General features: G+C 39.5%; 1 protein-coding gene across 1 annotated transcript; it reads left to right on the top strand.

The window, feature by feature from the left end:
- Positions 1–8,470: 8,470 nt before the first annotated feature.
- LOC129762824 (tether containing UBX domain for GLUT4) lies at positions 8,471–10,385 on the top strand. Its single transcript, XM_055761369.1, has 3 exons — positions 8,471–8,687; positions 8,758–9,835; positions 9,898–10,385. Exons 1-3 carry the CDS (start codon positions 8,604–8,606, stop codon positions 10,281–10,283), a joined length of 1,548 nt encoding a protein of 515 aa, XP_055617344.1. The 5' UTR covers positions 8,471–8,603; the 3' UTR covers positions 10,284–10,385.
- The last annotated feature ends 5,249 nt before the right edge of the window (positions 10,386–15,634 follow it).

The raw sequence follows: 15,634 nt of genomic DNA, 5'->3' as shown, positions 1-15,634 counted from the left end.
GTCGCAGTTTGGTGTAAATGACGTGCCACTCGCATACAATGTCTGATTCACACAGAGTTGTGCGATATATTTATTTACTAACACAACCTTCCGACCGGTACAACCATACAGTATCAGACTCACGGCGCTATATGATTGTTCACCAACACAACCAACACAACCAGCATGAGCAGCACGAGAAACTGTGGCTCAGCCACAGCGTCGAGCGAGTCGTGTCTCACGAGCGCTCCTCCATCTCGCGTCATCTGACCAATATGCGCCGTTCCATCTGTTTCCATTAGCCACAAAGACAGGCGCTACATCGCGCTAAGTTACTCGCGCCATACGCGTCTCAATTTGCGCCTAGCCTTAAGCGGACCTAACACGGTCAATATTATTGTCGATGTGTTGTCAATTGAGAGCATAATCGCAACCGACGCATAGTGGGGCCGTTCTGAAAAAAGACGGTCAAAAATCTTTCCTCGTCTTACCTTAAATTCTAAAGGTTGGGTGTATTCAGAATGTTGATTCGGATAATTTGATGGTTTCATTTAACTCTTTGTGATCGTCTGTCTGCTCTCAGTCACCATACCTTTTTTACCGTTCTGGTCGTTTGTCTACTCTCAGCCACCACAGCAAGAAACCATGCTTATCTTATATTTTACTCAACCAAGTATCGGTTCATGCTTTTCCTGAACGAAGCGTGATGTCTAGGGAACCTGTTCATGAATCAATACGGTGCTCTCATGAGTAAAAGATAACGGTACTCAGTATCAAACAAAGTAGTCACCCACACAAAACAACAGATAGTGCGTTGAATGCATAGGAATGTGGGACAAAAATCATAACAGCAGAACTTAGCCATTGTAAAACATTGGTGTGATAGATAAGATTGTTCATAAGTATCAGAACTACTGTTTACATAAATGTTTTATGTTATTCGAATAATCACATAAGTGTCTCAAGCGACAAAATCTTTATTCATCTGAAGTGAAAAGTTCTGATCATTTTGGATACGCAGAAATTATTATTTGAATAACTACTGGTTCAAATCATGTTGAAGTAGTTAGTACATATATATGGCGGACTGGATTATATACAGACTCTGATTTCTTTTCACTGTATAGATATAATCGAATCCTATATATAATCGAGTCAAAAAAAATTCTTTATCATTCGTTTTTTATTAAAAAAAAAATTTTAAATTAAATTTATCCAGATTTTCTCAGGAGGTGATAGACTATCATATTTGATGAAAAAATTCCTCTACGCATATGTTCGAATTCCAACAATCACAGAGTTATAGAATTTTTTTGTTTTGTTTCGGACTCTGTTGCCTCAAACTGGCTCTACATTAAAAACTACGCTACGGAAGACGATTTTGTTGCTCCCATTTGAAAGATGAGAAAATTTAGTACAGTATATAATAGTGGAACATCTAAATTAGTGGATTTTAATAACATTTTGGAAAAGAAAAACTTAAAAGTTAATAATTTTGAATGTGTTATTATCAATTCCTAGAAAATTATATTTAATTTGATTGTTTCTATAAATTAGATTGAAACTCTCTAATCGTTCTACAATTTGTTCTTTGACACAAAACTTCTCTTCTTCTTAATTTGGCTGCAATATCAATATAAACCATTCCTGGTAAAAATTCAAGCAAAATCTTCAAAAACCATGATTTTTACCCCACTGTACATGTAATAGCCACTTAAACTTCCCCTTCACGTTGAAAAGTTACATTTTTCTTGAAATAAGTCATATTTGAATTATAAAAAAACATATTTTTTTCAAACTGTATTTAATCGAGTCCAAAATTGTATACAACCAAATCACATATAATCGAGTCTGTATATAATCGAGCCCGACTTGCATATAGATTACGAAAAAAAAAGAATAAAATGTTTGTTCTTCATAGGGCCCTATTCCAGAAAACGAGACGAGCAGACGAGCGCTCGTCTCGTTTGTTTTCATATTCCAGAAGCCGAGTTCGACTAAAAACAGACGAGTTGCTCGTCTGGCTCGACGACCGTTTGGCCGCGCTCATCGATGAATCAGTCGAATCGTCTAGTTTGTTTGATGTGTTTGTTCACCTAGTTGATTGAAAGCATCGGTATTCATCTGCTCCGCCTTTATCTTCAAAAATTGTTTCACGGCTAAACTAGTATTGCATAAGCAATGTATGTTTTTATGCAACCATCAAATTTAATTCAGTAAATGCAAGATTTTACAGATTTTCAAATGGGCCTCTTCCAAACCTCACAACCAAACGTAAACATTGAGCTCATATCCAGGGATGCTAGATGACTGTTTTGAATATATTAACACGGCACGAAAAGGGTCTTCACATATTGAACGAAAATGAGTAATTCAAAACAACTACTTTATTGGAAATACATATACAGGGTTTTCCAACTTTAAATTCCGAAAGTAAATTGAAATAAAACACACTTAGAATTCGAATTTCGATGAAACTTTTATTTCAAATTAAAATTTGGTTTATGCCATTATGTGTGAAATACAACATCATTCAAGTGTCCACCTAGGGCTTCCTCGCACACCTCTATCCGGAACAGGTAATTTTCGATGACTTTTCGGCACATATGGGGCCGTAACTTCACGAATGTTGTGTTTCAAATGTTCAAGAGTTTGCGGGGAGTTGGCATAGACACGGTCTTTCGCATAACCCCACAAAAAAAGGCTAGCGAGTTAACATGTGGACATAGCGCTCACCATTCACAGTTACCGTCTCGCCGTCCTCATTTTCAAAGAAATACGGCCCGATGACTCCACCAGACCATGACGACCAAAATCCGTCCGTAATGCTCGAAAAACATTTGCAGGTTTTTCATCATTTTTATAGTATAATTTAACAAAATTAACACGTTGTGCGATGCTAAAACGATCCATATTGTAAAATGACAGACATTGAACTAACGATATGACGCTTTGGTTGACAGCTATGTCAAACGGTTGTCAGCGCAGGGCTGTATACTTTCGGAAGCTCGAAATGGAAAACCCTGTATATAGATTTAAAACTTTTCTTGATAAATCGTTGATTAGGTGAACAAACACTGCCCCCAATAAATACATAATAACAAAACATCTGAGTGATAAAACCATATGCTCGATGAAAAATATCAATGAAACCAAAAGATATATGAAACTTATTCCTTTTTGTTATGTTTTTTTTTATTTCGGCACTGAAAAAAGAGTATCGATTGATCAATTTTAAAACTGTTTGTTGTTTTTCTCAAAACAAAAACATGTCTTCTCATCTGACATCACTGATCATGCCGAGAAAAACTGACTGAAGTCTCTCCAGTCTACCAAATAAAACATTTCAATGAAACTCGTGTACTGGAATGGGATAATTTGCTCGTCTCGACAGTGACTAAAGCCGAGACGAGACGAGACGAATTGCTCGTCTCGTTTTCTGGAATTGGGCCCATAATCTTGCATGTATCAATGCTTTTTCAAGGAAAAATAATTCCGACCAGAACGATGCCCATGCCCAATTTTTTAGAACCGCATGGGGTTAAAAAAGTGTTTGCGTAGAAAACTCAAAACCAATCACTAAACAAAATACCACGTTTTTGGTCAGAAGCGATAATTCTTTTACTCAGTAGTGTTCAGCAATAATTTGTTGTGTGATGGCAATGTTATCGACATGGGAGGATTCACTGACATGAGGAGCTATGTTTTTATTTGTTTTTATATACTCTTATGCAATTCTTTGATATAACTGAATTGAGTTAAGATGTGATTTTAGATTTAGAATTGTTATGTGTTGAGTGTGTAGTTTGATGCTGTTGTGGGGGTGTAGGGGGTTGTTGGTTTTATATTGTACTGTGTTTTGTATTGTTTTTATTTTTTTTTCGCGGATTTCATTCATATTCGTTGGATTTTTGACGTGACTTTGGTTTTGGTTGTGTGTTTGTCGGTGATGTGGAGTTCGCGAGTTTGATTAACGGTACGCTGGATAGCCATATTCCGTTGATTCTCGAGTGTGTTGTTTCTCGCGAATTATATGCTACTGACGGATACATAGCTGAAGCTGAGCTCACTTTGGAAGCTCGGTGTATGCATGTGTGATCCGCCAGGGGAGCTGAATGGAGATAATACAGAAATACAGTGCTACAATGGTATAACATCGATAGTCTCTTGTATCCCCATAACAGCATGAAAGATGACTAGTCCAATTGATTTTGAGGAGTTCTATTGGTTACCCCACAGTAAAGTACGTGCGATAAATAATATAATATGTAGCCGGTCCAATTAATTTTACAGGTTTTCCTTATCAGGATACCTAAAAATAGGGCCCTATTCCAGAAAACGAGACGAGTAATTCGTCTCGTCTCGGCTTTAGTCACTGTCGAGACGAGCATAGTGATAATCGTTCGATTAATCGATTAATCGAATGCTTCCTACAGAAATCGATTATTAATCGAACGAATACTGCACAACCAATAATCGAAGCGAACGAATAATTTACGTCGATTAATCGATTCAAACCCACAGAGAAAAAAACGTACGGTCGCTTCAGTTTTATCATGAAAATCATTCATTATCTTTGACGCTCCCCTGAGTTCGTAAACGAAGCTCAATGCCGTCAACGCGAATTGAGCTTCGTTTACGACTTTAGGGGAGCGTAAAAGATAATAATTGATTTTCAGGCGGAATGAACACTTTTTTGATTCCATATGGCTTTCTAGCAAATGAGAAATATTAGTCTAACTAATTATTTCTCTCAGTGTGACGATTAATCGGTAAATCGATTATTTGGGGCGATTAATCTTATCGAATAATAAACCTCTGAAGACTATTCGGTTAGCTGATGAACGATTAATTTCAAAATTCGGGGATCACTAGACGAGCAAAATATCCCATTCCAAGATGTGTGGAATAAAGGTGTGACCGTGTCGTCAATAAGTGCGCGAGGGGAAACGGTATAAATATACAGAGGACTGTGGAAAGGGATTTTACTGCAAATAGAGATGTCTAAATTTTTCGTTTATTCAATTGTCGATTAATCGTGGGGTCATTTTTAAATATTCGATTCATTCGAATAATTGTTTTTCAGTATTCGATTAACCGAGCGAATATTTATTTATTGTAATCAAAAAGAGCAGACATATTTGGAATAAAAAAGTATGATGTCATAATTTTAAAAGTTACATTAAATATAATTTTGAAATAAACATGGTGCAGAATAATTGTTTTTGAATGAAATGGTATTTTAGTATATTGATAAATTTACCATTTCATGATTTTTTGAGGACGATTGAAAAAAAAGTACACAATGAGAATGATGCGCAATATGAAATCTGTTGAAATATGTTGAATGAAATAACTGATTTGTTTGAATATTTCTGCTTGGTCCTTATAGCTACTAGTTCAAAAGAGGTACATTTATAGAATCATTGACCACTAGTATGGTATATTTTCCTCGGCACTCTGAATTTGAATACTACTATTTTAGAACGGGAGCTGAGACCACGTTCTTTAAGTCCCCATTTTACTCCTGCAGGCCCTGAATTCTTCTTCCCAGTCTCCTCCACCACCAGGGAATCATTTTTATGGTTCAACCGTAAATGATTTAGCATATCCGAAGAATTTCGACGAAACATCATGACGGTTAACACTCCTATACTCGCGCATAGGTCTGAGAGACCAAGAAATCAATAATTCGTTCATTTCTCAGAAAACATCAACACTACGACATTGCGATTCTCTCTAGCTTCGTCATTCGTTGTTCATCATCGTTTAGCGTATCGTAGAAGTTGGCACGAAGGGGACGTATATCACTTTTTCACCACCTTCGGTCTGAGACACCGACGCGCGTACAGGAGTAACTTTTTTGGACAAGTGTCTTTTTTTCCTATTTTAGAATATTGTTCAATGAAATGTATAAATAATGTCAGTGGCTTGGAACATTATTAAATATAATGCATAATATCATTTACGAACTATTTTTATTTGATTCTAGTCCTTTTGTCTCCGGATTGAACGGATTATTCGTCGATATACTCGTCGTTAGATTCATACGTGCAAAAGTAAAGTACAAATGTTTGACATTCGTATAGTTGTTCACTAAATATAATGGTCACGTATATACACACTTGGGAAACAAGAATTGTAAACTGTAAATTATAAATTAATCGGTGGCTTATGGTTATTTTTACAGTTACAGCTACGGTTTTTTTTTCTATAATATATGAGCTGAACAATATCGACGATAAAACAAGTCGCAGGAAGTTCCTAGAAATCCTTTTATATCATCATTTTATGCATCAAAAACAGGCATTAAGTTTTTGTTAACCAAGAACACAGAAACAAAGAATATTAAATATAGGAAAACTTGAAATTCCAGAAACCTTACAATCGAATAATTAACCGATGTCTCTAACTGCAAAACGCGGGAAAAATACCTCCATCACCGACCGACACCGAAAGTCGATTTATTCTCTTGAGCTGAAACATATAAGATAGAGTATATTACAAACCTAACTTCAACCGTAAAAAACTTATCTTTCAACTTTCCAATGCTCTTATTCCCACCAAAACAATACCACACACAAAGAGCAAAAAACAGATATTGCAAAATATTGCAGATTGTTTACATACAAAATCCAAGATGGCTGAAAGGCCTTTCTCATAAGTCGCGCTACCGTATTGTATCTATCGTGATCCCATTCCAGTACACGAGTTTCATTGAAATGTTTTATTTGGTAGACTGGAGAGACTCCAGTCAGTTTTTCTCGGTATGATCAGTGATGTCAGATGAGAAGACATGTTTTTGTTTTGAGAAAAACAACAAACAGTTTTAGAATTGATCAAAAGATACTCTTTTCTCAGTGCCAAAATATAAAAAAAAAACATAACAAAAAGGAATAAGTTTCATATATCTTTTGGTTTTATTGATATTTTTCCTCGAGCATATGGTTTCATCACTGAGACGTTTTGTTATTATGGATTCATTGCGGGTAATGTTTGTTCACCTAATCAACGATTTATCAAAAAAAGTTTTAAATCTATATATATGTATTTCCAATAAAATAGTTATTTTGAATTACTCATGGTTGTGTTGTTTGGAAGAGACCCATTTGAAAAACTGTAAAATCTTACAATTACTGAATTGAATTTGATGGTTGCAGTTGAAAACATACATTGCTTATGCAATACTAGTTTAGCCGGGACACAATTTTTGAAGATAAAGGCAAAGCAGAAGAATACCGATGCATTCAATCAACAAGGTGAACAACCACATCAAACAAACTAGACGATTCGACTGATTCATTGACGAGCGCGGCCAAACGGTCGTCGAAACAGACGAGCTACTCGTTTGTTTTTAGTCGAGCTACTCGTTTGTTTTTAGTCGAGCTCGGCTTCTGGCCTATAAAAACAAACGAGACGAGCGCTCGTCTGCTTCAAAGTAGTTGTTTTGAATTACTCATTTTCGTTCAATATGTGAAGACCCTTTTCGTGCCGTGTTAGTATATTCAAAACAGTCATCTAGCATCCCTGGATATGAGTTCAATGTGATGAATCTGAAGTGAATCCTGAGTCTAACTTTCCCCGCTAACAACTATCTCCCTCCCATGATAATCGCTATGGAGCCACGCTATAGAGGCGACCCTTCTGGCCTTCGGGCGGCAATTATCATACTAACATTCCTTCCCTTCCCCTGGTGAATGTAAGGACGTGGCCGGCGTCGTTATTGACCATTCAAAGCTCGAATCACCGAAAATTGCACAACGAGAATGATTTGCTAGTCCCAAGCGTCATTCTGTGTTTTTTGTTCAATTTGGTTGGTTCAGGTCAATCACGGAGAGCAACTGCGAATTGTATAGTCTACCCAAGCTCAAGCTCAAGAAGCGATAATTCTTTTACATATTTTTATACAATTTTGAAAAGTCTTATGAATGTATTTACATATTTAGGACTATGCTCCATCAATTTCACCCTGTGAATATGCACTAGTTTGGTCGGCTCAGGAGAGGAGATTTCCACATGAGTGACGAAGAACGTAAAGGGACTTCAACTGTCCATTGGATCAAGACCCGTGTCAATCTCAAGAGAAACTTTTTAAATGTTTTGGCCATGTCATGTCAAGCCATGTCATTTTTGTGTGCAACGGTCTGAAAAGAGTGTTAGTTTCAAAGTAATATCCTTACTTATTTTTAAATGTGTGTATTCACAATTTAGCGCTAAAGGCTGATTTAGACGATGCCAGTCAGCGCTCTAGTTGAAGTATCCAGTGAATAGAGAACAGACACTCTGTTCAAGTAAGAGGCCAATTACTTGTTCGATACTGGTACAAGTAACTTGAACAGAGTGTCTGTTCTCTGTTCACTGGATACTTCAACTAGAGCGCTGACTGGCATCGTCTAAATCAGCCTTAACGCTCATTGTTTCACGGCTCCCCACATCAATTCAACGACAAAAAGGGTCTACCTCTTGAAATATACATCTTGTTGATAACATTGAATTGCAACGTTTGACGTTTCCACACTTTCAAACTGTAAAGTCATGTTGTGGATTTGAATACCGGAATTTTGTATTTTCTGTACAATTTGTTTAGCTTTCTACGAAACATATTCATAAAAAATCCAAGGAACATGGCATCGAAAGCGGTTACTGTCCTCACAGTTAATGGACGTCGACAAAACGTAAAAGTAGAATCAAACACAACCATTTTGGAGGTATTCTAACTTACAATATACGTTGATACCGGCATTTGTATCACCGATAACAAAAGATCTTTTTTCCAAGATTCTTGAACAGGTGTGTCGAAAGTACAATTTCAACGCAGCAGAGCATGACCTGAAGCACCACGATAAAATCCTAGATTTGTCTGTTATGTTCCGATTTTCTGGTCTTCCAAACAATGCCTTTCTTGAGATGGTACCTGCTAAGAAAATTCGGGTTGAAACAAATGTTATGCTAGCGATCCAGCTGGAAGATGGGACCCGTTTGGAGGGGGCATTTCAACCTTCGACTAGTTTGCTGAGTATCATGAAAACGTTATGCGAAGATAAGGCTAATGTACAATCAAATCCTGTTCTAATTTATATGAGGCGAGAGGTGTTATGGGAGTCTATGGAAAACACAACTCTGAAAAGTCTGGGCTTGACTGGGGGGCGTGCAATACTTAGACTTCTGCAAAGAAAACCAGAGGAGCTGAAGATGCAAGCACATGTATCCGCTCCGCTGCCACAAAAAGAAAAGCAAGACGATGAATCCGAAACTCCGACAGCTACTGAAATGAAACATGAAATTTCTAAAAGCGAAAACAAAGATGATCCATCGAAAAAGGAAATATCAACCGATAGTTCACCAAGCTCGCCTTCAGCATCTAAAAAATCTAAACCGACTGTTGACAGTCCAGAATCAACACCTTCTACTTCTGCGCCTAAATCTGTCGTATCGAAACAAAAGGAAATGGAAATTCCAAATTCCGTTGTGGAAGCGACACCTGAATCCATAATTCACATCCTGGGTGATAGAGATGCCATTGTTTTTCATCTGGAAACAGCCGAACGAAGCGTTTTCGATGTACCCGACTCTTTCTACGAAATAACCATTCCGGATGTCCGCAAAATGTACGTTGATTTAAAAAATAAAATCAAGGAATATGAAGACACACCTTTGTTAACTTCGGAACAGCGACAGCTTGTGGACAATAGACGTGAACGGGATAATTTAGCTCGCTATGAAAATACCGTCATAAGGGTGCAGTTTCCTGATCGCTATGTTCTTCAGGGGAAATTTAAAGCGAGCGAAAGGATAGCCGATGTGATTACTTTTGTCCGTAATTACTTGGATGATCAGTCGCTTGATTTTCATCTCTGTAAGTTTGAGCCATGAATGATGCATTTGTTACAACCTCATTCGATAATGTTACCTCCACAGACACAACGCCGCCAAAAGAGATCCTCCCTACCGACAGTGATCTAGTGCAGGCTAGATGTATTCCTCAAGCTTTGCTGCATTTTGGTTGCACTCAGGATAATGTTCCAAAGTTTCTTAATGTCAACGTTTATGACCAACTCTCGAACGCTTATGGAGCTTCTGTGGTGGCTGCTCGATCCCGAAGTCTACTAAACATGGATTCGCCTGCAGTAGCCTCCGAAATCGATGGGCTGGACACAATACCGGATAGTGAACAACTGCATGGTGACGATACAGCCACTGATGTAAGGAATAGAATGCCTAACACGAACTTCCGATTGTCATCGGTACAAACTGCTACCTGTAGTACAAAGCTGCCCAAATGGTTCAAACCGGCGGGAAAGTAGAATTGTTGCACACTGCAGAAAGTATATTGTTCATGACAACAAAATGTTTTATGATTATTATTATTATTGGCTGACGAAATTTTCTTTTTGTCGTAAACTTGGTATTATGTTGTGCCGAGTTCCAGTGATCAAATCACAATCCTTCAAATGTTTGATCCCGCGTGGCTCCCACGTTCCAATGATTGGCGCATCAATACAGTATTTGCGACCCGATTAGTTGAATGCAAGGGACGGAAAATGATAGTGATGATAAAATATAAAAACCCCCCTGATGTGGCAAAACACCGCTTGTTGAATTTAATTAATCAGTTTCTGAAGCATAATATTTGTTACGGACACTGGCAGCACTGCCGTATCTGTTCCGCGATCATTGTCGAATCCCTCGATAACTGACAATTCGCGTTGACGGCGGAATGGTGTCGACATCTGGATACGATATTAGTTTGTATGAGGTCAACTATTCTCTATCAGATTAGTCGACCCTAAGGCAGTTTTAAATTGCTAAAATTTGAATGAAATTTTTTTCTTTGCGTTATTTGCCTTCTATAAGTACGCTGTTCTGACCCCAATTTAAACTATTTTCTATCAATTTTCAGATATTCTGACCAAAACTTGCCATTATAATACAAAATTATCTTTAAACACAATTTGTGTATGATATTTTTTTACTACTTGCAAGCAAAAGTGATTTTAGTTTACCTAGAGTACTAATTTGGTTTGGTAAAATAATTTTCATTCATAATTTTTATTTTAAAAGCACGTTTATGTCTTTTGCAAACCCATATTGTCATGCCTGCTGCCCCATTTCGTAATACGAAGCTCAATGCCGTCAACGCGGATCTTGCTTCTGTTTGACAGCTATGTCAAGCCGATGATTACCTTTTTTCATTGAGCTATTTAACCAACTTATGGAAAGAACGTGTTCTCTAACAGATCTAATTGTTGTTCGATTTTTTTGGAAACTATAACGTAAGTTGATGAATTTGTAAAATTAAAAAATATACTAAAGGTCAATAAATAAATTACAGCTTAAAAAAGGCAAAATAACGTCTTTTTCTGAGGATCCGAACGAATTCATCGATTCAACAAATTTAAGGTTATATCCACGTTTGGACTAACTCATCACTATGCCGGAGACGGAACGCAATGATTGCAAGGTTTGCAAGCAGTCCAACAGCATGGACAACATGGTCCTTTGCTCGGCGTGTGAAGAGTGGATACATTATGGATGTGCGGGAGTGGATGGCAGCGTGAGAAAAGTAAACGGCCTGATTCTACGCGGCGTGTGAGGTGAGATGACAATTGTCACATCACCATCACGCAACTCTCCTCACTCTATTCCTACAGTCGTTTCGGATGCCGTGAGAGGTTCATTTGATGTATGTGAGAGGATGAACAGCAAGTGACAAGGCGTTCATTCTGCTGGTTGCCAAATCTGATCAGAGATGCCACATTCGCACATGTGTTCACGAATTTGCAGACATTTAACTTTTATCACAACCTTTTATTCCTGCTGCAGGCTATTTAAAATAGTGACAAAACATTATTGATTCCATATGATAAACGAAGCTGGTCAGTATGTCAGACATTAGCACATATTTACAAATATTTCAGATTTTTATCGCATATATTTGAGAAAAAACATCTGGCATCCCAGAATTTTATTTGTTTCGCTCAGAGAGGTCAGATATTTGTTTTGCTGCAGTCAGTACCGTATCTATAGATCTGATTTAACCTGGCCTGTTGTTAGTGTATCAGGACATTCTGCCGAATTTGCAGGTATTTGATTTAGATTTGGTGAAACAGTTGATTGCATCCTGTAAAGTTTAGCATTTTTGTTTGTTTTGGTCGTAGTTGCTGCTGCTCTCTGCACTCTCAGTGTTAAATTGTTGCTCTGGCTCCGGCTCGGGCATATCCCACGGCTTCTGAAATGGATATGCAGTTCGGTGACGATGACTCGCGGATAGATAGATGAAACACAAGACCCATATGATAGATATATTTTAGAGAAAATAAATAGATTTCATGAAATGAAAATAATTTCGGTGTGCTTATTCGTCCAATTGAGGAATAACAGACTCACTACCGCTTTCCCAAAAAAAAAACAAACTACTTGCAATTTGTCTTTCGTACTGTGAAAATTGAAGATAAATTGAATTTATTGATACATATAATACCATTACTATCGATTCTATACGACCCAAAAAAACACTTATTATTCCTCTTCCTTTTTTCATTTGTTTTCATGCACTGTCGACACCTCAAGACATGTCGACGATTGTCACCTAGAAATCCCAGTTCATGTGACAATCGTCACGTATATTTGAGAGCGGGAATAAAGTGAGAGTTCATTCAAGTGAGATTTCTCACGGCATACGCCTGGTGGAATCGCGTGACATAAGTGACAATTGTCATCTCACCTCACACGCCACGCAGAATAAGGCCGAAAAGCTTGGAAGTGCGAGGCATGTAAAGCATCGATTTCCAAAGCCCCGGCACCGTTACCCCTCGCCGCAACCATATCAATTCCACCTACGTCGATGTCAAATGCGATCAGCTCGGCAGTTGAGACCAGTCAAACAACATCTCCGGTCGCGGTGACTGGTAGAAGCAGTGATAATATGATCAGCCCTATCAGCAGCACCTCGTCGCAGGTTTCGGAGAAAACGAAGGCAACCCTTCTACTGTTGCAAGAACAGCAGGGTATTCTGGAGCGAGAAATGGAAATGCAGCATCAAATGGAGTTGGAGAGGAAGAAGCAGCATTTGGCCTGGGCGATCTCGAATGCGAGAGGAAAGATTATACGAAGCGAGGAAGTGGACCTGACAACGATGACGACAATCGTCGAAGATTCCGGTGTTGAACGGGTAGAAGAATGGATGGGAAGAGTGGATAATCGGCTATCGAACCTGTCACTCGCTCAGCCTGTGGTGGCAGCGGCACCTCCCATTACATCTTGCTACGGGACCTCTACACTGAGATCCGGAACGGCCGCGAATGTTTCGCTCCATCAACCGTTTACTCCCGCCTATGGCGCTGGCATGACAGTTGCCCAGATGACCGCGACACCTTCTGTTCCGTCGTTCGTCCCTCCAGAAGTACCCTACAGTTGCATGCCGTCAGGTCTAGTGTCGGGTGGAATCGAACAGTATGTAAACCAAGAAGCGATTCACAGAAGCAAGGTTATGACGTCACATTCCATGCCAGGCATGGGTATGCCTACTGTGTCCGCCTTCCAAGCGCGCAGCTCAAATCCCGTTATGCCGCCGTGGTCGATGGCAGCCATAACTACACCTTCAGTTCCAGCATATCAAACGTGCCGTACGATCCTGACTATGCCACCACCTTCGATGTCAGCGATGAATATCCCTCCGGCGCCTACTCTACCAGCTTGCAATGCTGTACCAGTTATTACGCAGCCAAGAATGTATTCCGGTCCAACGATGAATGCAGTGTCGACGAGTGCTACAATGTCATCAGTGTCGTCGATCTATCAACCCCCCGTACCGGGCCTTCCATCGTTATCGAATCATCCATCGTTCCCGAGTCAGCAGGCGTATGTGTACCCATATGCACCAGTGGCACCTACGCAGCAGCAGTTGTTAGCGAGACAGGTAATGCCGAAAGATTTGCCCCCGTTCAGAGGGGACCCGGAGGACTGGCCACTGTTCTACAGTGCCTATCTCAACTCCACTACGGCTTGCGGCTATACTGACGTGGAGAATTTGGCGAGACTCCAGCGGGCTCTGCAAGGTAAGGCGTACGAAGCAGTCAAGAGTCGGTTGCTTCTACCGGCATGCGTGCCTCAGGTGCTGTCCACTTTATATATGCTTTTCGGACGGCCTGAGCTGATTATTCATAATTTGCTAAATAAAGTACGGGAGGTACCGGCTCCAAAACCGGATAGATTAGAAACATTAATAACATTCGGGATGGCCGTGCAGAATCTCTGCGACCACCTGGACGCGGCGGGCCAAGTGGCACATATGTGCAATCCGGTATTGCTGCAGGAATTGGTTGAGAAAATACCGGCGCAGCTTCGTTTGGATTGGGCGTTGTACAAGCGGAACTTTCCCGCAGTTGATCTTCGTACATTCTCGGCGTACTTGTCCACTCTTGTTGTAGCAGCGTCTGACGTCACCGTGTTGGCTGATACCAGGTCATCCAAGGTAAACAAATGTGAAAAGACGAGGGAAAGGAACTACATCAACGCTCATTCAGCGGAGGGCTCATCAAAAAACGGTCAGCAGCCGAAACAGGAGTTAGCTTCGAAGGTACTCTGCTTGGCGTGCGAGGACCCCCAGCACAAGGTGAAGGATTGCGCGATCTTCAAGAAGATCGGCCTTATTCTGCGTGGCGTGTGAGGTGAGATGACAATTGTCACTTATGTCACGCGATTCCACCAGGCGTATGCCGTGAGAAATCTCACTTGAATGAACTCTCACTTTATTCCCGCTCTCAAATATACGTGACGATTGTCACATGAACTGGGATTTCTAGGTGACAATCGTCGACATGTCTTGAGGTGTCGACAGTGCATGAAAACAAATGAAAAATTGAAGAGGAATAATAACGGCCTTATTCTGCGTGGCGTGTGAGGTGAGATGACAATTGTCACTTATGTCACGCGATTCCACCAGGCGTATGCCGTGAGAAATCTCACTTGAATGAACTCTCACTTTATTCCCGCTCTCAAATATACGTGACGATTGTCACATGAACTGGGATTTCTAGGTGACAATCGTCGACATGTCTTGAGGTGTCGACAGTGCATGAAAACAAATGAAAAAAGGAAGAGGAATAATAAGTGTTTTTTTGGGTCGTATAGAATCGATAGTAATGGTATTATATGTATCAATAAATTCAATTTATCTTCAATTTTCACAGTACGAAAGACAAATTGCAAGTAGTTTGTTTTTTTTGTGAAAGCGGTAGTGATTCTGTTATTCCTCAATTGGACGAATAAGCACACCGAAATTATTTTCATTTCATGAAATCTATTTATTTTCTCTAAAATATATCTATCATATGGGTCTTGTGTTTCATCTATCTATCCGCGAGTCATCCGGCCTGATTCTACGCGGCGTGTGAGGTGAGATGACAATTGTCACATCACCATCACGCAACTCTCCTCACTCTATTCCTACAGTCGTTTCGGATGCCGTGAGAGGTTCATTTGATGTATGTGAGAGGATGAACAGCAAGTGACAAGGCGTTCATTCTGCTGGTTGCCAAATCTGATCAGAGATGCCACATTCGCACATGTGTTCACGAATTTGCAGACATTTAACTTTTATCACAACCTTTTATTCCTGCTGCAGGCTATTTAAAATAGTGACAAAACATTATTG

Source organism: Toxorhynchites rutilus, chromosome 1, assembly GCF_029784135.1.
Source record: "Toxorhynchites rutilus septentrionalis strain SRP chromosome 1, ASM2978413v1, whole genome shotgun sequence".
In the NCBI taxonomy this organism is placed as follows: domain Eukaryota; kingdom Metazoa; phylum Arthropoda; class Insecta; order Diptera; family Culicidae; genus Toxorhynchites; species Toxorhynchites rutilus.
This window is presented reverse-complemented; position numbering and strand designations above follow the sequence as displayed.

Bases quoted from the DNA above. Each gene is read 5' to 3' on its own strand.
- LOC129762824 (XM_055761369.1), top strand. From the start codon at position 8,604: ATGGCATCGAAAGCGGTTACTGTCCTCACAGTTAATGGACGTCGACAA. The intron at 8,688-8,757 runs GTATTCTAACTT...CTTTTTTCCAAG, and splicing joins CAAACACAACCATTTTGGAG to ATTCTTGAACAGGTGTGTCG. The intron at 9,836-9,897 runs GTAAGTTTGAGC...TTACCTCCACAG, and splicing joins GTCGCTTGATTTTCATCTCT to ACACAACGCCGCCAAAAGAG.